At 36.6% G+C, this 22,650-nt stretch overlaps 1 protein-coding gene across 11 annotated transcripts in view; it reads left to right on the top strand.

Annotated features, from left to right (window-relative positions):
- The window catches only part of BTRC (beta-transducin repeat containing E3 ubiquitin protein ligase), a 167,035-nt gene that overhangs the window by 44,392 nt on the left and 99,993 nt on the right, over positions 1-22,650 (top strand). For 8 of the 11 annotated variants that reach the window (XM_070608801.1, XM_070608819.1, XM_008520887.2 and 5 more), the window contains exon 2: positions 10,034-10,141. The exons of the other annotated variants lie outside the window; for them this stretch is intronic. In XM_070608801.1, coding sequence (XP_070464902.1) covers positions 10,040-10,141 — 102 coding nt within the window. In that variant the 5' untranslated portion in view covers positions 10,034-10,039. The remainder of the gene's footprint in view (positions 1-10,033; positions 10,142-22,650) is intronic. 11 annotated transcript variants of the gene reach the window in all.

Raw genomic sequence — 22,650 nt, 5'->3', positions numbered from 1 at the left:
TGAGGTTCATCCATTTTGTAGCATATGTCAGAATTTCTTTCCTTTTTAAGGCTGAATAATGGATCCATTATATGTATATACCACATTTTATTTATCCATTCATTCATTGGTAGGCATTTGGGTTATTTCCACCTTTTGACTATTTGAATCTATTTTTATTGTTTGCTTTTTTTTTCCTTTCTGTTTTTTGGGTGTATGATCCCTTTTCCTTGAATTCTTGATAATTTTTTATTGAATACTAGACTCTTTTTGTGAAAATGGTAGAGACTCTAAATAATATCTTCCTTCAGAGAGGGTTTAACGTTCTTTTCATGGGCATATCCCTTTGGTTTGATTGAGAGTGCTCTAGTTCTGGTGCCCTTCTTTTTCTAGTTTATGTAGCTTTTCCATGGTATCAACCGAAAGCCTAATTTTTTTTTTTTTTTACTGAGGCACTTTGTCCGTGTTGGGCTCTATAATCCAATTTTTGTCTCCTTAGCATCATAAAATTGCTGAAATACGCTTTAAACTTAGTTTTTCAGCATCTGACTCTTTGCATGCAAAATGTAGGAGTCAACAAATGCCTCAGGGAAATTGTGTGTAGAATGTCAGGTTCAGCACAATGTATTTGCTTCCTGCCCAGGATTTTGGCCCCTAAAGTCTTGCCTGCGTTAGTTGTTCTCTGATGCCTTCAAATAGTTTTCTATGTTTTATTCAGCTTTTATAGTTGTCTTTTTCTGCATGAAATTTAATCTGATAATTTTTATATTATTTTTTAAGTATTTTCAAGCTTACAGAAAAGTAAAGTGCAAATAACATTATTTCCATAAATCATTTGGAAGTAGGGTACTAATATGGTGTCTCATCACTCCTGAATTCTTTGATGTGTATTTCCTACAAACAAGAACATTCCCCTATGTAACCAATAAAAACCACCAAAATAAGGAAATTAATATTGATACAGGACTGCCCACTAATCCATACAACCTATTCAAGTTTTTCTAGGAATCCCAATGAATGTCTTTTATAGCAAAAGATCTAGTCCAGAGTTACCTGTTGCATTTAGTTGTCATGTCTCTTTAGTCTCCTTCAGCCTGGGACAGTTCTTCAGTCTTTCCTTGACTTTCATGACTTTGACATTTTTGAGGATTACAGGCTAGTTATTTTATAGATTGTTTTTCAGTTTTGGATTTTTCTGATGTTTTCTTATGATTAGATATAGGTTACGTATGTTTGGCAGGAAGATCACAGAGGTGATGCCATGATCTTGTTGCATTCTATCAGATGATACATGATTTCAGTTCCATTATTTGTGATATTAATAACAATCACTTGATTAAAATGTCAGCCAGGTTTTTCCGCTGTGAAGTTACTGTTTTCTCCTTTGTAATAAGTGTTATGTGGGGAGATATTTTAGACTATTCAAGTATCCTGTTCCTCATTAAACTATCAGTTTATTCTTTATATCACTAAAAGAGTCATGGATTTCTATTTTATTCATTGGCTTATTGTATTAATTATCTTTTGCTGCATACCAAATTACCATGAATTTAGTGACTTATAATAACACACAACACACATTTATTATCTCACAGTTTCTTTGGGTCAGGAGTCTGGGCATAGCTGACCTGAGTCCTCTGCTTCAAGATCTCTCACAAGGCTGTAATCAAGGTATTGGTTAGGGCTGAGGTCTCATTTGAAGGCTTGATTGGGGAAGGATCCACTTCCAAGCTTACATGATTTTTCTTAGAATTCCTTTCCTCAAGGGCTATTGGACTGAGAGCCTCAATTCCTAGCTGATTGTTGGCTGGAGCTCACCGTTAGTTCCTTGCCACATGGACTTCTCCAGGATGACTGCTTGCTTGATCAAAGCATGTGAGCCAAGATGGCAGTAGATTCTGTTAGCAAGATGGAAATTACAACCTTAAATGACCTGGAAGCAAGTTGCTAGGCTATCTCATGGTCAAGGGGACAGGATAACACAAGGGTTGTGATTACAAGGAGGTGAGTTTCATTGAGGGGCATGTTAAGTTCGCCTGCCACAGTTCTACTGTGTTATTATCGTTATTTATTTTGATGTTTGGTTTATCCCAGTTTTAGCCTATGAGAGCCTTTCACACTGGCTCCTGTGTCATTTTGCCATGTCTCGATCATTCTTTGAGTACCACAAGAAGATATTCTAAGCTCATCTTAAACTTCCCCTGCCCAAGTCCATTATTCTAAGGAGCTCTGGTTCCTTTTAGTAGGGGGCGATATATAGAATCATTAAGTGTACTCACTGCTATTAGGGTGTTACTGTCCTTGGGCCTCTCAGTTGTTAGAGCCCAGAGGTGTGTTTGTGTGTATGTGTGTACAAATATGCATATATCATTTACTTCGAAGTTTCTCTGTCTCTCTATATACTGTAAGCTTTGAGTCCACAACATCTTAAATTTTAGTTCAGCAGCATAGTATTCATTCTAGTTTTATTCCTTTCTGTTATTTGTAACACTTTTCTCTGATTATAAGAAATCTTGTTGTTATCATCCTCAGTATTTCTTCCACCCCCTTATTTGATCAATCCCCTGTATAAGTTATCTCCCATTGCTGACACAGCTCTTTCTATTTCCCATCCCATACTCTGCATGTGTGTTTCCCTCACCCTCTTGGGATCTATTTGCCTTAGTCTACCACTTCCACCCCCCTCTTCCCATTGGGTCTGAAACCCTGTGCTGGACCGTAGCCCGTTTAACGCCCTTTGCCCCACTAGGTCTGAAACTCAATGCTGGCCACTGTCCCTCAACCCTCAATGTCTTCTTCTGCCCACTTTAGGAACCTTCACTGCCCTGCCCCATCATATGAGCACCCTTATCATCCTGCCCACTGCCACTCCAGTCCCCCATGTGGAAGCCCTCCTCACTTCATGGGGGCTCTAGCACCACATGCCAGTCTACTCTCCTGTGCAGATTTTTTCCCTCACCCTACTTGGGCTCTAAAATGCTATGCTAGGCTTCTTCCTTCACAGGGATACCTTGCTCACACCACTTGGACTCCAAAAGTCTGTCTTGGGCCACTGTTGCTATTTCTGCCTCTCAGCTTGATGCCTACTTAGCCTGTATTTTCCTAATGACTATTGAACTGAATTGTTCAGGTAGGAAAGGAGATAAGGGAACAGGAATCAATTAAAATTTTATTAAACAAAGAAACAAACAAAAAAACCTCACTAGTATTTTTACAGCAAATGCTTTTAACCTAGTGCATTGCAACTTATACAGAAGCCGGTGATTCCAACATCTATGTAATTGTTACAGGTTTCTACTCGATTTTTTGTGCCATATTTTTACTCACATGCTAGAGATTTATTATCATGTCAAATTTGTGATTTCTAAACTTATCTAACCCACCTTCCTCCCAACTATTTTCAATTTACCTTGTCTGACAGTGCTACTACCATTCTTCTAGTTCGTCAAGTTTGAAATCTTGGAGTTATTTCTGACTCATCCTCCTTCTTTCCTTATACTCAGTCGTTAATTCTTGTTGATCCTTCTTTTGATCTACATCTGTCTTCTCCATGGCCATTATTTTGATGATTACAACAGCCTCTTGGGTGGGCTTCCTTTTCTTTGGTTTCTGTAGTCAGTCCAGTGCCCCTAAACTACCTTTGGCTCCACATTTCTTTTTCTTTTCTTTATTTTTTGGAGGAAGCTTAGCCCTGAGCTAACTGCGCCAATCCTCCTCTTTTCGCTGAGGAAGGCTGGCCCTGAGCTAACATCCATGCCCATCTTCCTCTACTTTATATGTGGGACGCCTACTACAGCATGGCTTGTCAAACGGTGCCATGTCCACGCCCGGGATATGAACCAGCGAATCCTGGGCCGCCAAAGCGGAACATGTGCACTTAACCACTGCATCACCGGGCCGGCCCCTCCACATTTCTTAATAAATGAGGTAACTCTATGTCTGACTTTTTAAGAGCCATTAACCTAGGCACTAACCTAGGTAGTCAGAATATCTAGTTTTGAATCTCATATTTACTGCTTGCTAGGTACCCATCAGCTTTTGGTAATTTATTTAACGTCTTTGGGTCCTATTTACCTTACTAGATTGTTTTGCAGGTAAGTAAGATAATAAATTGTGACAGAGCTTTATCCAATACACATATCTTCCAGTCTAGGAAGATCAGTCTCAGTAAAATAACCAATATTATTTTATCAGTATTCTCACTATTCCATAAACAAAAAATGCTTCCTTAGTTCTCTTTGATATGTAGCTCTCACTGATCTCTCATCATTAAGCACACATTTATTGAGCATCTGCTATGACCAGATGCTGGAGATTAAAAAAAAAAAAAGATAAGATTTGATTCATATCTCTGAGGAATACAGTTGATGGAGGAGGCAAATATATAATTAATTTATATACAGTAACAAGTGCTACAATAAAATTAAAGCCTGTGTCTGAACTTTTCTAAAAATTAGAAATTTCAACTTATATAGCAGTTATTGTCTAACACAATTTAGTTCATGCTTGTATTTTTCCTTGTCGTTATTGTTTGTATAGTTAACTTCTCTCTCTAAAATAGAATGTAAACTACTTGAGAACGGGTCTTCATAGTGATGAGTCTGTGGATTTTGAGAGACAAACACATTGGGGTCTTATTTCTGCCATTGCCATTTAGTCACTGTAACTTCTCTGAACTTGAGTTTACTTCCCTGTTAAAATGAAAATCCTAATAACTCTTTGACAGAGTCGTAACGATTAAATGAAATAATGTATTTAAAAGATCTGGCACAATGTCTGGCAAACAATTTATGCCTGATAAATTTTGGTTCTCCTCCCCTTATACTCCACCTGTGTCCATTCTGGTAATGAACAATAAATATTTGATTGATGGATTAATTTATTGATTTCATGGTCTGCAGTTCATAATGGCTTCCCAGAACATTTTGAAATGCAAGTGGCATTCATGGAAGCCTGTTCTTGGTAATGATACCACTTTACATTTTTTTCTTTTGCACTTTGGAGTTTTTAGATCCCTTATTTTAATTTTACCACAACCTTGTGCAATTAGGCTGAGTAGATATGATTACCCTATGTGACAGGTGGGAGTTTCATTTTTAAAGTGAGTGAACTAAATTGAGATTCTTAAGAGGCAGTCACTGAATTTGTATAGGTAGAGCCAATATATTACATGGCCTATGGAATATTGTAGTTCTCTGGGCCTGAAATTTTTAGTTGATACAGTAGTAAAAAGGGAATTCTTCTATTCCATGACTTAAGGATACATAAACTCTCAGTGCAGCAATCTTTTTATTGTTGATTATTATAGCTTCTATTACTCCTAGAAGTTGACCAACAGGGACTAGAGTTTAGGAGATTTTGTCATTCGGCTTTTATATAGTAAATGCTGAGGCCAGCCCTTTGCCTGCAGGGCCCTCTATCAGTGAAGAGGAACTGTGACTTTTCTCTGGGCAGCCAAGTTGGGGGAGGAGTCAGTGTTTTCAGTGTTCTCTGCGAAAATGAATTTGTACCGTTGAACCTAATGAGCACTAGATACTCTATTCTCCCAGTGGCCCTTTGTTGCAACATTTCAGTCTCTTTTTCTGATTCTTTCAAGTAGTAGAAAACATGTTCAGGTATTTTTTTAAAATACTGTATATGCTTTTTAAAAGCTGGTAAACTCAATTGGATAACAAACTTCAGTTTTAATAAATTACTGTGGTCTTCAACTTTCTTTGATTTTGCAAAGGAGAGTTAGTTGGGGTGAGGTAAAGTGGGAAATGAGCTGAAGAAACAATTATGTTCTGTGTAGGGCTGGATTTGTATAGGATGGAGGCATGTGTATGATCTGAACTTTGTTGTAGCTTCTGAGATTGCATTGGAGAAACATTTAAGGGATAGGTCATTCATAAGTCCTTTAACAGTTAATAAAAGTTAAATATTTATTCGTGAGAATGTAGCTGCTGGATTGCAGCTTAGTTTAGAACTTGCTTTTTTTTTAATCAGTTTTTTTTTAGATTGGCACCAGAGCTAACATCTATTGCCAATCCTTTTTTTTTCCTTCTTCTTCTTCTTCTCCTCCCCAAAACCCCCTAATACATAGTTGTATATTCTACTTCTGAGTACCTCTGGTTGTGTTATGTGGGACACCGCCTCAGCATGGCCTGATGAGGGGTGCCATGTCCACGCCTGGGATCTGAACCAGCGAAACCCTGGGCTGCTGAAGCGGGGCATGCAAACTTAACCACTCAGCCCCTAGAATCTGCTTTTTTTTTAATTAAAAAAATTTGTGTAAGTATGGGTAAAAAATCTTAGGAATTTAAATGTGATTTGTAAGGAGAAACAAACTTTTTCAGCCCAATCTTTAAGTAGAAAACTTTGTGCATTTTAGGTATTTTAAAGGTAAAATTTAAAGGGGATTATTTATTAAATATTGAAGGACAGAAAAGATCTTACATCTTTGTCAGAAATTGACAAATCAGGATGGCCCTGAAATATGTAGAATACATAGGAATAGTAACCAAAATGGCACTCCTTTCCACTCTGTTACTTATTGTCCAAATTTCCTTTGATATTCCCCTTCATTTAGAAAATGCTCCTAAATGTGAAGATAGAAGGGAAAGAGATAACGTAGAAGTTATAGCCTATTCCATTAATTTTGTAATTATATTTTTTCCTTGGTGTTTTGAAGTGACATTTACCAGTATGGATAAGATTAATTGTCACAATACAAACCAATTTGAAAATAGTTTTTAAATTGAGCTATAACATATAAAATCTTATGGTAATGTGCAGTTCTGACTATATTCAAGCACAGTTTTCATACCCACACCAATTGTCTTGTAATAATCGGAAATGCATCCTCTGTGTGGTGTTTGCAAGTTAATGCTATTTTAGAAATCACACCACTATATGTAGTGGCTTTCCTGGGTGTATGTGGCTCGTTATTGATTATAATTATCTTTTGTAACTTTAGTTTAAGGAGATAGGGTAAGCCCTTTCAAATTCTTAGTTGTTAGGAGTTTTGATGGAGGGATGAATGAATGAGGAAGAGCCTTAGAATGAGTAACAGTAAGGAAAATCAGATAATAATTAAGTACATACTGCAAAAATAACACAAGATATAGTATAAAATGAAGCAGACAAAATATTCAAAAGAGTCATGCCTTAAAAACTCAGCAAGGAGCAGTCATAAATACAAATAAATGTGCGTATTTTAATTTAAAAAAAGAGGAAATCATGCTGGTGGCTTCAAAATGGCTAAAAGTGTATGAGCCATCTACCTATTCTGAAGGGAATGGGGAGATGTGACAAGCTATCTTTCAGTGCCTACTCCATTTTTTCCACTATTTCCTTTTTCCTCTTCTGTATTTTCATGCTCCCTTTTTATTTACTCTCACTTCTTCTCCCCTCCCACTTTTCTTAAATTTAGTCCTTCTTCAAAATGAAGCTCTCTTCTACCCAACATATACAGAACTTTAACCAACTGCTTAATAATGTACATAGTCTCTCATTAACAACGAGAGAAACTCACTAACAATGAGTTTTTTACATTAAGGATTTTTTCTTTTAAAGATTGGTACCTGAGCTAACAACTGTTGCCAATCTTCTTCCCTGCTCATCCCCTCATCCCCCCAGTACATAGTTGTATATTCTAGTCGTGGGTCCTTCTAGTTGTGGCACATGGGATGCCGCCTCAGCATGGCCTGATGAGCGGTGCCATGTCTGTGCCCAGGATCCAAACCGGCGAAACCCCAGGCCACTGAAATGAAGTGCGAACTTAACCACTTGGCCATGTGAATGGCCCCTTTCTTTTACATTAAGGATTTTTAATGTAAAAGAATTTAAGGTTGAGTGAGTGTCACTAGAAGGTAAAGGATTTTTGTCTCTTTTGTTCATTGTTCTATCCTTAGTGCCTAGAACAGTGCCTAGTACAAGGAAGATGCTCAATAAATACTTGTTGAATAAATGACTAAAACATTAGACTTAGAAATTTTTAATATCGTTTACTTACAGAAATTATTTTAATGAAGAACTTGATTCTTCCAGTGTAGAGCAGTAATAAGAGTAGAACAGTGATTCTTAAGGGGAAAGAACCTTTTTTTATCCTGCTCTCCCTTATTCTTTTCTTCCTACTGCCTTCTCACAACATGAGAATCTCTGCCACTGAGAACTATTGGGTGAGAAAGAAATTAGTATAAATAGTGTTAAGGAGCTAGAGAGGTAGATGGTGGATGTACATTGGCAGGGTGAAAGGGAGAAAGAAATTACGAGTTTAAAGCTATGGGAGTAAAATGAGTATTTGAACAAAATGTCAAGGTAGTTCATTAGCTAGAGTGCCAGCCAATTGGAAGGACAGAGAAGGTGAGTTAATGTAGGCAGTGGGGAAGGGTCAGATTGAAAATAAGGTGCTTGGATTTCATACAATAGATACGGGGAGCCATTATGAATTACTGACAAGAGTGACATGATAAAGTGAAGGTAATTATTCTATTTAGCTGCTGTTTGTAAAATGGATTGTAGTTTGAGATGAAGAAACATTGGAAACAGTGAAAACAGGAGATTGTTGTAGTGGTTCAAAGTGGTTTAGCTGTTTTGGTTGGTGTGTTATCCAGTGATGCCTTTAGCAGATACCCTTCTTTGAAGTCTCATGTCTCCACTTTATGACAAGGGATGGGTGGAGGCAGGAGGAAGAATTTGGCACTAAGAAACAATAGATCAGCATTCTAGTTCCTCCTTCTGTACTTTCTAAATTCTTGATCATGGATGAAAACTTATTTTCTCCTGGACATCAGTCACCTTAACTAAAAAATAAAGAAATAATGATCTGAAAGCAGAGGTCTAGACCAGATTGGAGTCCTTTGCAGTATACTATCCTTATGTCAGTTATAGATAGTGTGAACAATGAATATCATATTTTGTTTCCTATTATTAATTCCTATAACTAGAGTGATTTACAAAGGAAAAAAAGCCCCACGATGATATTAAATATTTCAAAACTTGTAATTTAAAATTTAGTATTATGTGCATTCACTGCTATTTTAAAATGTGTATTCCTGTTTTTATTTGTGCTACAATCAGGTATTTAGTTTTTTAGTATTATTAGGCTGTAATAGCACCCAAGTTGATGGACAAAACTTCAGCCTGGGATACTTTTAGAGAAACTTGAAGAATGTAAAAATTCTTCTAAAAGGTATAATGTTTTATAAAGCCATAGGAGCAATAACACTAATATTATTTAATTAGTATTACTAGAAATAATAATTTCTACCCTTATTTGCTACTGAATGCACTATGTATGTATATTTACACTCACACATACTTTTTTGTTTAGAAGGTTTTAACACCAGGAGCTTTTTGGGTTCTCTCACTTTTTCTGTCCCTGTCTCCTTTTCTTTCTTTGTTGTTGTTTTCCCTTCTGTTTGAATTGCCCCCCTCCCCTGTCCCCCCGCTCCAATCCATCTGGAAAGATGAAGAGGCAGCTGCTATGGTAACTATGCATTTTGGTTAATGAATAGCAAACTAACAAGACACGTAAAACATATGCAAACTGTGCAGAGTTAGTTGCTGTCAAAGCTGTAGGGGTATAACACTTTTCCTTCTCCCTGCCTTCTAAAAAACCCTTAACTTTCCTGTGGTATTTTGTTTTCTAATTTATCATTCCTAATATTGAAATGCTACCATGAACTATTCCTTTTTCTGCTTAGTCTGCACAATATTTCACCCTGTGGTGAATTTATGGGAGATGAGTTGAGGTGTATAGAGGAAAAGAATTTGGATTAAGAAGTAAATTTCCTTTAGACTAATACATAAAAGAACAGGGGCAAAAATTTCTACTAAATATTTGGGTTTTGGACCTATAACTTTTTTTTTTCCTTTGTTCTTTGGCCACTAGTATCCGTTTTGAGTTTCTCTTTGGGGTTAGAAAGAGTAAGTAGTATATTTCTTAAAGATGTTTCTATCGTAAAGGCCAGTTTCAACTGGATTATTGCATTCAGCCAAGCCTTGAAAATTCCTGTAAGCTGTGCCATCCTGTCTCATACTGTCCCATCTCATAGTTGTCCTCTCTCTGCAGTGCTCTATGCCCAGGTCTCTGTGGCTGGGCTGCTCCAGCCTGGCGGACAGCATGCCTTCGCTGCGATGCCTGTATAACCCAGGGACTGGCGCACTCACAGCTTTCCAGGTACTTTCTCTGTCTCTGTGGGTTATTTGTGGGCATTAGTGTGTATGTCTAATTCATTAATGTGTCCCTCCTTCTTTCCCATGCTTTACTTATATTCACTTTTTCTTCTTCATATTGCCTGTGTTTTATGACACTCAGTACTCCTTTAATGATTAATTTTTAATGTAGATCCAGACTGATCCACTCTTTACAACATTGTTATTGGTTTGCCAAAATTGACATACTACAACTTGACTGTTGGTTTTCATATCTAGTAGAAGTATGATTGTGACTTTAAAGTAATCTCAACAAATAGTATTCAGTATGTAGTGTTTGCTCTGGACCTGCATAAAGACAGTTAATGTAATTAATCACTTAAGTATAACCAATTGCCTGAACACTTCTTATATTTTTCTTATGATAACTAAAAATATAAAGTGCTCTATTTTAGAATTTCTCCTAGTTACTATACTACTGTATATTTTTTTGGTAAGAACTGTGTTTATTTATGTCTTGATTAATAGGTCTAGTTTCAAGGTGGGAACACCTTTAAGACCTTAGAGTACAGAATTGAGCTTGAGACAGTCCATCTGGTCTTTCATGGACCAACAGATTCTCATTCCCTTCTGTCTTTCTTAGACACCCAAATAAGACAGTTCCAGGATATGAGAGAAAACTGTAGAGGAAGAGAATGGAAAATTTGTGGAGGAAAATGTAAGAGTGAACTTGGTGCCCAATGCTTACAGATTAGGGTACCATAGCTGGTGATTTTCTTTGCAGAAGTGTTATCTGTCCACCTCAGGTATTTGGCATTTGGTAATAATACACAACAGATTAGTTTTTTTATTTGTTTGTAACCTACGTAGCTCATATTCTGTTTAGAAGAATTTCAAAGACAGGCTGTAAGTAAGCATCAGAATGCTCATGACTAAGTCTTAGTTAAAAGAGGGGAACTTAAGTATTCGACATTCCTGAACTGTGCTAACAGTTGGTAGTCTTTGATGATACTGTTTTAGTGATGATAATGCTGGATGTTTCTATTTGTCCTTTTCAGAATTTAATATTATACTTTCTTTGCTTGTCTTATGAGATACAGTATAGCAAAGTATTGTAGGCTTTAAAATTAGTTAAATCAGAACTTACAAACCGTCTTTGTCACTAGTGGCATGATCTCGAGCAAGTCATTTCACTCTAATCCTTATATTCTTCATCGGTAAATGAAGACTGTAGTAAGGGCATGCAGTAAATGGTTGTGCTTTTTGTCCTCCTCATCTTCATTAATATTATTGCTATTATTGTTAAAGAATATTGATATCCTGAGAGTATCAATTTATTTAAAATATCTTATATGTTTTACTATATATCATATTGATAACGTTTCTGCTCGTGAGGAATTCATAGTCTAGCCTATTGGTTTTTAACCATTTTTGGGCTGATGTGAGTTTAGCGGAACTGCAAAGTCTGAGACAGTAATCCGTACAAGACTGCCCTCACTTCAGACACCAGTTGCAAGTCTGGGAGACTCCATGACTACCCTCAGGTTTGATAATTCACTGGAAAGGACTAACAGAACTCACTGAAAGCTATTACACTTACGATTTATTATAGAGAGAGGACACAAGTTAAAATTAGCCAAAAGAATAGCTACATAGGGCAGAGTCTGGAGGGCTCCAAATGTGGAACTTCCTGTCATCCTCTTCCCATGGAGTCATGGATGGTGTTACTGCCTCCAGGCCACAGTATGTGACAATACACACAGGGTATTGACAACTAAGTAAACTCACCCAAGCCTTTGGTGTCCAGAGTTTTTATTGGGGCTCAATTATAAACTGCCCACATGGCGACCTTTAGTCTCCAGCACCTTCCATAGGTCATACTAATACTTTTAGTATCCATTTCCTCTCAGGACTGAAACTGATAAAGTAGCTCAAAGCCCCCATCAAGAATCACATTTGTCCAGTGGCCAAAGCTCCCAGGCAAACAAAGACAGACCTGTTAGGTAAGAAGTTCCAAGGGCCTAGATACCACCTCTTGGTAGACCTGGGCAAAGGCCAGACCTCTCTTTGTGTAGGTTATTAATTCTTTCACTACACAGGGATCCTTTGAGGATCTAATGAGAACTACTGATCTTGGAGCGATGCACGTGACACATAGGCAAATTTTTATTTAATAGTTTTTATATATGATTAGTATATTTATATTCTTTGAAATAAGAGAGAGAGCTCTTTTTTTTTTTTTTTTTTTAAGGAAGATTAGCCCTGAGCTAACATCTGCTGCCAATCCTCCTCTTTTTGCTGAGGAAGACCGGCCCTGAGCTAACATCTGTGCCCATCCTCCTCTACTTTATATGTGGGACGCCTACCACAGCATGGCTTGCCAAGTGGTACCATGTCCACACCTGGGATCCGAACCAGTGAACCCAGGGCTGCCAAAGCAGAACGTGCACACTTAACTGCTGCGCCACCAGGCTGGCCCCACGAGAGAGCTCTTAAATCACATATCCCAAAAGTATAATCTCCCAAACTGATAAATTCTATTAAGGAAATGTGCAGGGAGCCATAGAATATGTAAAAGAGGAACCTGATCTAACCTGAGGGTGGGGATAAGGAAGATCAGTTAATCAATGTTTGAGTTAAGATCTGAAGGATGAGTAGGAATTAACTAGGCTAAGGGGAGGAGCGGGGAAATATTTCAGGCCAGTGCATAAGTCCCAAGAACAGGTGGGTCTTGGTGGACTCTACTAAAAAAAGACAATTGTTTTAGAGACCGAGGAGATTGGAGTTAGGAAAGACTGGGGAAGCATGATCACCATAGAATTTGTGAGGCATTGAAAGGGTTTTAGTCTTGATGCTAAGAAGAGTAGTAAGCTATTGAAAGGGTTTAAATACAAGTTTGACCTGATCAGATTTGCATTTAGATATATTACTCTACTTAAAATAGAGATAATTTCAGTAATTGAAGAAAGAGATGGTGGCGGTTTGATTTTGTTCTCAGGACTCCTTTGCACCTTAAAAATTATTGAAGACCTGCAGCTGGCCCATGGCATAGTGGTTAAGTTCATGTGCTCTGCTTTGGCAGCCTTGGGTTTGCAGGTTTGGATCCTGGGCATGGACCTAGCACTGTTTGTCAAGCCATGCCATGGTGGCATCCCACGTAAAATAGAGGAAGATTGACACAGATGTTAGGTCAGGGACAATCTTCCTTTAGCAAAAAGAGTAAGATTGGCAACAGATGTTAGCTCAGGGCCAGTCTTCTTCACACACTCACACAAAAAATTATCCAAGGGGGCTGGCCCCATGGCTGAGTGGTTAAGTTCATGCGCTCTGCCTTGGCTGCCCAGGATTTTGCCACTTCGGATCCTAGGCGTGGACGTGGCACTGCTCATCAAGCAATGCTAAGGTGGCATCCCACATGCCACAACCAGAAGGACCCACAACTAAAAATATGCAACTACGTACCAGGGGGCTTTGGGGAGAAAAGGAAAAATATTTTTTAAATCTTAAAAAAAAAATTATCAAAGACCTCAAAGTGCTTTTGTTTTTGTGCATTATATCTATGACTATATTTGAAATTAGAACTGAGAAAAATTTAAATATTAATTTATTAATTCATTTAAATAATATAAAATAGCCATAATAAACACATTACATGCTAATAAAAATAGAGTATTTTTATGAAAAATAATTATTTCTAAAGCAAAAAATTAAGACTGGCATTGTATTACATTTTTACAAATCTCTTTAACGTCTGGATTAATAAAAGACAGCTGGATTCTCATATCTGCTTCTGCATTCAATCTGTTGTGATGTGGTATTTTGGTTGAAATATATGAGGAATCCAGCCTTATACAGATAAATAGTTTGAAAGAGAGAGGTATTTTAATACCCTTTTCAGGTAATTATAATTTCTTAAAGATTAGTTACAGTATAGAATCTGAAACCATATCAATGAACTTCTTGTGCTCTGTTATATTAAAATGCATTGGTCTCAGTCTTTTCAACAAATCATGCTGGAACAATTGGATGTCTAGATGCAAAATAATGAACTTGACTGTTAACATTGTACCATATACGAAAATTAACCTTAACTGGATCATAGACCTATATATGAACTAAAATTATAAATCTAATAGAAGAAAATGAAGGAGAAAAAAATCATTGTGATTTTGGGTTAGGCAAAGATTTCTTTGATAAGACAAAAAGCATGAACCATTAAAAAGTAAATGATAAGTTGGGCTTCATCACAATTTAAAACATTTGCTTTTCAAAAGACACTGTTTAGAAAATGAACAGGTAAGGCACCAACTGGGAGAAAAATGTTTGTAAAATACATATCTGATAAAAGACTTGTATTCAGAATATATAAAGAATACTTACAACATGATAATAAGATAAACTACCCAATAAAAAATTGGCAATTAATGAGCAAGAATTTTGAATGGATACGCTATCAAGAAAGATACGCAAACAGCAAATAAGCACCTGAAATGATGCTCGATATTTTTAGTCATCAAGGAAATTCAAATTAAAACCACAGTGAGATACTACTACATTGTCACCCACATGCCTTTTCCCCCCCTGGGATGTGGGGTTGAGAATTCAATAGACCTTTGGTAGTTAATATATCCTAGCTTAGAGAGAAATATTATGCTAGAAAATTCATTGAAAGAAGAAGCAATCTCTTACACTTAACCATTGACCTCCACAGTGTCCTGTAGAGTGCTTTTTTGTAGTTGGAGCTCAATACATACTGATGATTGGAACTATATTAGATAAGTGGTAAAGATAATCATGTACAACTAAAAATTGTACAAGTTAAAGTTACCTGACTTGGACATAAAGATACCAAGAAAAATTTAAAATTTCGTTTGGCCTAAAGCAATCTTGAATCTAAGGTCATTAGGAAAAATTCTGAACAAATTCATGATCACTGTCAGGGCTTTCTCTATTTTGTCTTAATCAAAAATCAACAAATATCTGTTTAACAAAAATTTAAGTCCTCTTATAAGTTACTACTTCCAGAGTATATTTGGAGAAATGTTGATTTAGAGATTTTGCTGGAAAATTCAGGAATAAATTGGGTGTGTGAGCCTTGAATTACATTGTAGGAGTGAAATTGTGTGACACAGGCAGAAAAGAGATGCTTAGGAAACATTTTGGAAGACCAGAGGCCAGTGTATGGTGTAGTGGTTAAAAGCATGGGCCCTGGTACCAACTGCTTGAGATTTGAGCCTGGCTCTGTCTGGGTATGACCTTGGGCAAGTACTTGACCTCTATATTCCTCAGTTTCCTTATCAGTAAAATGGGGATGATAATAGTATCTATCTCATAGAGTTGTTTTTAGGATTAAATGAGTTGATTTATATTAAGTCCTTAGAACAGTGTCTGGCAAATTAATGGGTTTTATAGTATTAGAAAAATGCACAGAGGACTAGGTTTGGAGGCTTTCAGCAGATACTGTTTTGCTTTTCTCAACATTGCTATAAGTGTGAATGTTTATTTTTCTTTTCTTATCTTCAAAAACATTGTTATGTCTTATGTGGCAAAAATGGAAGAAATGGGCTTATGTGCTGATTTTATTCTACTAATCCAATAATTTGTTCTGTGTCAGGCTGTCTGTACATAGGTGCTCAATATTGCTGATTAACTAATTAGCAGATACAGGACTTAAATCTGGTCTTTCCTATTTCCACTACTAGAATTACAACAATTTTGGTACATTTGTATCTTTCTGATTTGTTTTATTTACTTATTTAGATTTTTGTTTACATAAATATACATACATGAAATATACAGATTTTAAGTGTACTCTTACTAGATGAATTTCACAAATGTATACATCTGTGTAACCTCACTGTCAAGATATAGAAGATTTACATAATCTAAGAAAGTTTCTTTGTACCCCCTCCCAGTTGCTACCCATCCCCCAGATATAGTTATTGTTCTTATTTGTCACCAAAGGTTAGTTTTGCCTGTTGCTTAACTTCATATAAATGCAGTCATATAGTATACATTTCTTATGTCTGTTTTTCTTTTGATCAACATAATGTTTTTGAGATTTATCCATTTTGTTATGTTTATCAGTAATTCGTTCTTTTTTATTGCTGAATATATTCCATTGTATTAATATACCGCAATTTGTTTATCCATTTGTCTATTGATAAGCATTTGGATTGTTTCCATTTTTTTGTCTACTGTGAATAAAGCTACTGTATACAGTTTGTACAAGTCTTTTTGTGGCTGTGTGTTTTTATTTCTCTTGGGTAAATACCTAAGAGTGGAATTGCTGGATCATAGAGGAAGTGGTTTTAATTTTAAAACAATCAGGTAACTCTTTAAAGTGGTTGTCCCAGTAGGAATACTCATTTTCACTAAAACTGACTTAATAATAGCTTCATGGCATTTTTTTCCTTGAAATTTTTGCATCCTTTAGTAAGTTTGAAGCACCTTTGAAGTTAAAATTCTGTGACGATAGAAATGGACGAGCCATGGAGTCATTACTGAAATTGTTGGATTATCTTCAGTAATTCAGATGGAAATGGCAGCATTAGAATGGTTTGATTATTGACATTCCAAATTACACATTTTACACTAGTGACAGAGAAGATGCTGAAAATATTGTTTAAATAGATTCTATGAGGACATGTTTAATTTGAACATATATTCATTTTCATCATTCCATTGGTTTGTCCTGGAAAGTGTATGGGTGATTAAAAGGATTTCTTTTGATTAATAGTGGATATATTTTGTGGAATCATTTATTCATCCTCAGCAAATTGGGATCTTATAATCTGTAATATTTAAGAGAATGAGCAGTAGAGAGAAAGTGCTTAAAAATAGCTGAGTAATTAAGATCCTTTATTTTCATTAGACATTGAAAGAGAAGAGAAATTCTAACAATAAGAATATGTCAATTTATATGACTTTAGAATATTTTGAGTGTCAAGTATAGCTAGTAATTTTAGGGGAATCTTGAGATAAATGAACTGTATAATACTTTAATACTACCTGGGGTCTTTTGTCAAAGTTTGAAATTGTTGGAGATTGACTTCAGGAGACATCATGTGTTTTATTGTTTAAGAATACTTAGAAGTCTACTAAATCTTACCATTTACTAAGTGAAATGTTAAAATGAAACAATACTAGGAAAATTAGGCATTATTCAGACTATATGTATGTATGTATGGGAGACTTCATTTTGCATTTGAGGTTTTTGGGGAATGGGGATTATCACACTGAATGTATATTAACATTCAAATCTTATTACAAAGCAATACCATAAGGGAAATGTATCCCATGACAAAAATGCTTATCAAGCCCTTGATATCAAGCCTTATCAAGCTGATGGCCGCTCTATTGTATATGAATAATCTCAATACAGTACAATTTCTGTATAATAAAAAGTTCAATTCTTTTTTGTGTATATGTTGACATTTGACCTGTGTTTATCCCAGCTACGCTCCTTGCATTAGGAGTTGGCATATAGTGACAAAACAACAATGTTTTTGTTTTGTGGGAAAAAGACACACATTTTTCCCTGCTTATAAAACTAATTTATTATTTATTGTGGAATATGTAAATTATTTGGTAAATATATAAACAAGAAAATATCACCTATAATTCTTCCACTTTAAGATAATCGTCAACATGTTAGTTTCCTTCAGTCTGGAATGACTTCCATCCATGCATGCATGTACACACACAGGCATGCCCAAATATACTCATCTTGAAATATTTTTATTGTTACCATTTTATTATAAAATATAAAAATTTAACATTAATTGTGGAAAATGCAGAGAAGTAGAAAGAAAGAAAATATTTTAAATGTCCTCCCAGATATTATCATTTTATTGATACTAATACATTATGAATTTCAACTGCATCTTATACTTGTCCAAATTCTACATTCGTCAGCTGGTCACGTTGATTTTGCTCGGTCTTTATCTCATGGCCAGTTGCTCACATGTTTGTAAATTGAACAAAGTTTGAACTTGGTTTACCCACTCATGTAACTGAGTGGCTTACCACCACTTTCCTCTTGTGTAATTCTTGGCCACTTCAAATTTACAGCTCTCCAAAGGTGCTGTGTTCTCTCATGGATATGTGTCTTTGCATATCCTGTTCTCTCTACCTGAAGAAGCCTACCAAAAACACCTCTCCTCCACTACCCGTTGCCTCCCACCTCTATCTACCTTACTAATTCCACGTCTCCATGATTCAACTCAAGTTGTTTTACCTCTAGGATAAAAGCCCTTGCAGACCTTTTTACTCTCCCCTTAACCCAAACAGGGCATCTGTACCCAGGGCATGCAATAGATACCTCTGTCATAACACTGAGATGCTATTGTAATTGTTCCCTCACTAGACTGTGAGTTCCTTGAAAGTAGGACTATGTTTTGTTCATTTTATATTTCCAGTATCAAGTATAGTACATGATATAGGGTAGGTGCTTAATGAATTGTGCTAAAAAAATGAATGAATGGTCTTAGATAATTTGAAGAAAACTATCAAATAACTTTTATGCGGAGGGAGGTGAGAAAGCATTGAATTGCTGGTGGTACCTGCACATACATACACACAAGTGTTCTGTATTCAGAAAGAAGTCATGATAATTAAACAGTCATTCCAGAGACCACACATTTACATGGAAAAAAAAGAAAACATGCCCAGTCTGATTTATGGACAGTCCTCAAAAATTTTATACATTTCGCTTTCATACAACTCACACTATGATGATCCCTTCTGAATTGGATTTTGTATGCTGAATTTGGACCCTTAGTGATGAACAAATGCACATTTCAAGCTATTAAGTAGTGGCACTGCCAGCCAGCTAACAGTTTGGTTGCAATGATGTCAACATCTTTATCTTCACAGCAGTGTATGTTTGTGCACTTATTTGACTATTTCATTGCATTTTATCCTTATTCTATAAAAAGATAGACATTGGAAAAATTAAAATTATTATAGTAGTGATAAACAACAGTCTAGAGAAAAGATGGAAATCATTAAGCACGCTGAAAATGACCCTTTAGCCTTGATTAGTCATAAAATTAAAGTACATGTGCAAATGTTGGAAATATATTATTGAAGATCATTTCTTAAAAAGAAAGCATAGTTATGGATTTTAAAACATTTTAGCTAACATTGAAATTTATTGTTCAGCTTCTGACGTTTCAACTTTCGTATATATTTCACTAAGAAAATTAAAAATGACCTGAATTTGCTACATTTACCTTATCCTGGAAATAGTCTGTCTTGTAGGAATGACCTCATTAGGACTGAATTGTCTTTCAAGATGCCTACTAGATTATTTAAATACTCTAATTATTTCAAGTTTTGTAATAATAGATTCCTCCATTGCTAACTAAGTGTTTTGACATATCTGTGATGCAGGTAATGTTCATTTACAGGCTAATAAGCAACATTATCTAATGTTTAAAAGAAAACCAAATTGTCTTATTGTGAGACGATCAGATTTCCTTTAAAAAGTTTTTTTGGGGGCCGGCCCAGTGGCGCAGCGGTTAAGCTCCCACATTCCGCTTTAGCAGCCGGGGGTTCGCCATTTCGAATCCCAGGTGTGGACCTACCCACCACTTGTCAAGCTGTGCTGTGGCAGGCGTCCCACATAAAGTAGAGGAAGATGGGCACAGATGTTAGCTCAGGGCCAGTCTTCCTCAGCAAAAAGAGGAGGATTGGCAGCAGATGTTAGCTCAGGGCTAATCTTCCTCAAAGAAATTTTTCTTTTAGTGTTTTCCCTGATGGATCTGAAAAATTAAACTCTTTACTCCCCAAAGAGGGTTTATTGCTTTTGTTTATATTGAATAATGTTGGATTTCCCCTAATTGCCCTAACTTCAATGTGACCCTTAATAGGAGAAGGGAAAGTACAGGTACCCCAGGGGGCCTGGAGTTGCCCCAGTGTAAGAAGCACAGACTAGGAGAATGAAATTGATAAAAAACTTTAAGGGTGATCAGAGCCTCTAGATGTACTGTTCCTACCAGACAAATTCTTGCTGTGGGCAGTTAAGACTCACCTATATTCTATGAAGATGTACATGTTACTTTCTTTATATTCCAAGATTACCTTCTTGTTATTGCCGTCTTTGTGCTGAGTAGAGGCCAAAGTGCCACAGGAGTTCTTTCTGTGCTATTCAAGAGTCATTGTTGGTTGTTTTGTGACTGACACAGCCATTTGTGCCTTCTTCCTTGTTCTGCTTTATATGGTAGTGTTTATTGTCTTGCTGTCCTTCTTGTGTTAGTTTCTAGACTTGGTATTTTATGTGGACTGTCAAGATGTAGAATCTCGGTAGATAGGCATCATTTAGGAAACACTTTTCTTTGTCATTTTTCATGAAGAGAGAAACTCAGGTTATTTACGATGGCCTCATTGTTGGAGGAGGGGAACCAAATCTCTTGACTTGTTTAGCTGCATTGTCCTCTAAGAATTGGAGTACTTTACTATTGGGAGGTGACACCTCTGAGTTTTGTTTTTCCTGAGAGTGATGTTGGGTAGCTTTGAGCTTTTCTAAATTCTCTGGTCCAGTCCTCTAGAGACCAAGTCTATTATATTTTGAAATGGTTGTTTGGGCCTAGGATGTGGTACATCATCATGAAATGGGATTTGCAGCATACTTTCTGCTGGGTTATCTGTCATCTACCTTTTAAAGTTCTTGGGTGTACCATTTAAATCCTTGAGAACTTTGTTGCAAACCTAGGATCTGTGGCTTGATATGAATTAAATTGGAATTCTATGCCTTGTAAAATTTACATCAAAAAAAGAGTACATTAATTTTCATATATGATCCTTTAGTAGAAAGTTGAAGTCTTAGCCTGATTTAGTCTAATTTTTTTGTGTTAGAGGTCATAAACAGAAGACAAAGAGTAGAGTGATAAGTACTCGTTTCCTGTTTCACACACACACAAATATATATATAGTGCACTATTTTAAACTAGTATCTACAAAGCCTTTTTTTTGAGGAAGATTAGCCCTGAGCTAACTACTGCCAATCCTCCTCTTTTTGCTGAGGAAGACTGGCCCTGAGCTAACATCCATGCCCATCTTCCTCTACTTTATACATGGGATGCCTACCACAGCATGGCTTTTGCCAAGTGGTGCCATGTCCGCGCCCGGGATCTGAACCGGCGAACCCCGGGCCGCCAAGAAGCAGAATGGCGTACTTAACTGCTGCCCCCCCGTACAAAGCTTTTGTGTAAGAACATAAGAAGCTTCATATTTGAAAGAAAGCACACAATTAGTTTTACTGAAATAGAATTGCTATTGTTCACTGCAGTTTCTTTTTTAAATTTAATTTTAAATTTTTTTATTGTGGTAACATTGGTTTATAACATTATATAAAGTTCAGGTGTGCATCATATTTCGATTTCTGTGTAGACTACATCATGTTCACCACCCAAAGACTAGTTACAATCCATCTCCATACACATGTGCCTAATCACCCTTTTCACCCTCCTCCCTCCCTCATTGCAGTTTCTACTATTTGCATTAGCCATGTTTTGGGGAGTGCCTGTTTCTTTCTAGTATATTTCCCCTATTTTTAAATTGGCAGGCCATTAATTGTTTTAAGCATTTCAGTTGCAGCATAGTGCAGTCCTTTGCAGGGAATTGGTAAAATGAGGATAAAATGGGTACAGGATTCCAACAGTTTGAAAATAATGCAGTATTTGACCAAAATCTCTTTTGTGTTCCCTACTCTGGTTCTATTCCAGTAATCCTGGAAATGTGCCTGTGGACTATTTACAGTGAGATTATAAAACTGAATCATGATTTTGGTGAATAGAAGCCAGAGCATGTGGCTCCAGCACCCCAGCTGGCAGTAAGCTCTCCCTAGGTTTATGAATGTAGTTAGATGGCCCCCAACTGTTTACAAGACAGCAGAGGTGAGATCTTTGATTGACAAGTCAGAAATGCATTAGATCATTCTCTCTGCCAGTCTCTGGTTCATGCTGTTAAAAATGTCAGCCTCCAAGTTTGAATGGCAGCCTGAGGGCCTTAGAAGCTTTTTGTTTTCTGAGATGGAAACACAAATTGGATGTGTGCCTGAGCGCTTCATCCTGGGCTGTAATTTCATCTTTTAGCTAAGAACCACAAGGTACATGAGCAGAGCACCCTGTAAACAATAATACTGTGGAAAAAAAAATAAACAAGGTCGTGTTTCTGGTACGTTGATCCGATGGTGTCCTGACCTCTATCACGTTGAACATCTCCACTCTGATTGCTGTTCCCTTTGGCATTACAATGAGAGAAAGAGAGACTGACAGAGGAGGAAAAGATTTAAAGTTGCAGTGTCGTTCTACATTCCTTGTATTGGCTATGAAATATTGAACTGTCAGAATGTGACACTTGGTTTTTTAAGCAACCTTTCTTGTTTGAGGTGTTTGCAGTTCATTCCTTTATCCCCCATTTGTCTGCTTTCATTGATAGGGTTGGAACTAGTTGCCTTAAATGCATGAAAAGGGACAATGTTAAAGAGAAGTCATGCTGATGGAGCCAAATAAGCTTAACACTGGAACA

Source organism: Equus przewalskii, chromosome 1 (assembly GCF_037783145.1).
Source record: "Equus przewalskii isolate Varuska chromosome 1, EquPr2, whole genome shotgun sequence".
NCBI classification, from domain to species: domain Eukaryota; kingdom Metazoa; phylum Chordata; class Mammalia; order Perissodactyla; family Equidae; genus Equus; species Equus przewalskii.
Note: the sequence above shows the minus strand (reverse complement) of the source record. Positions and strands in the feature narration are given on the sequence as shown.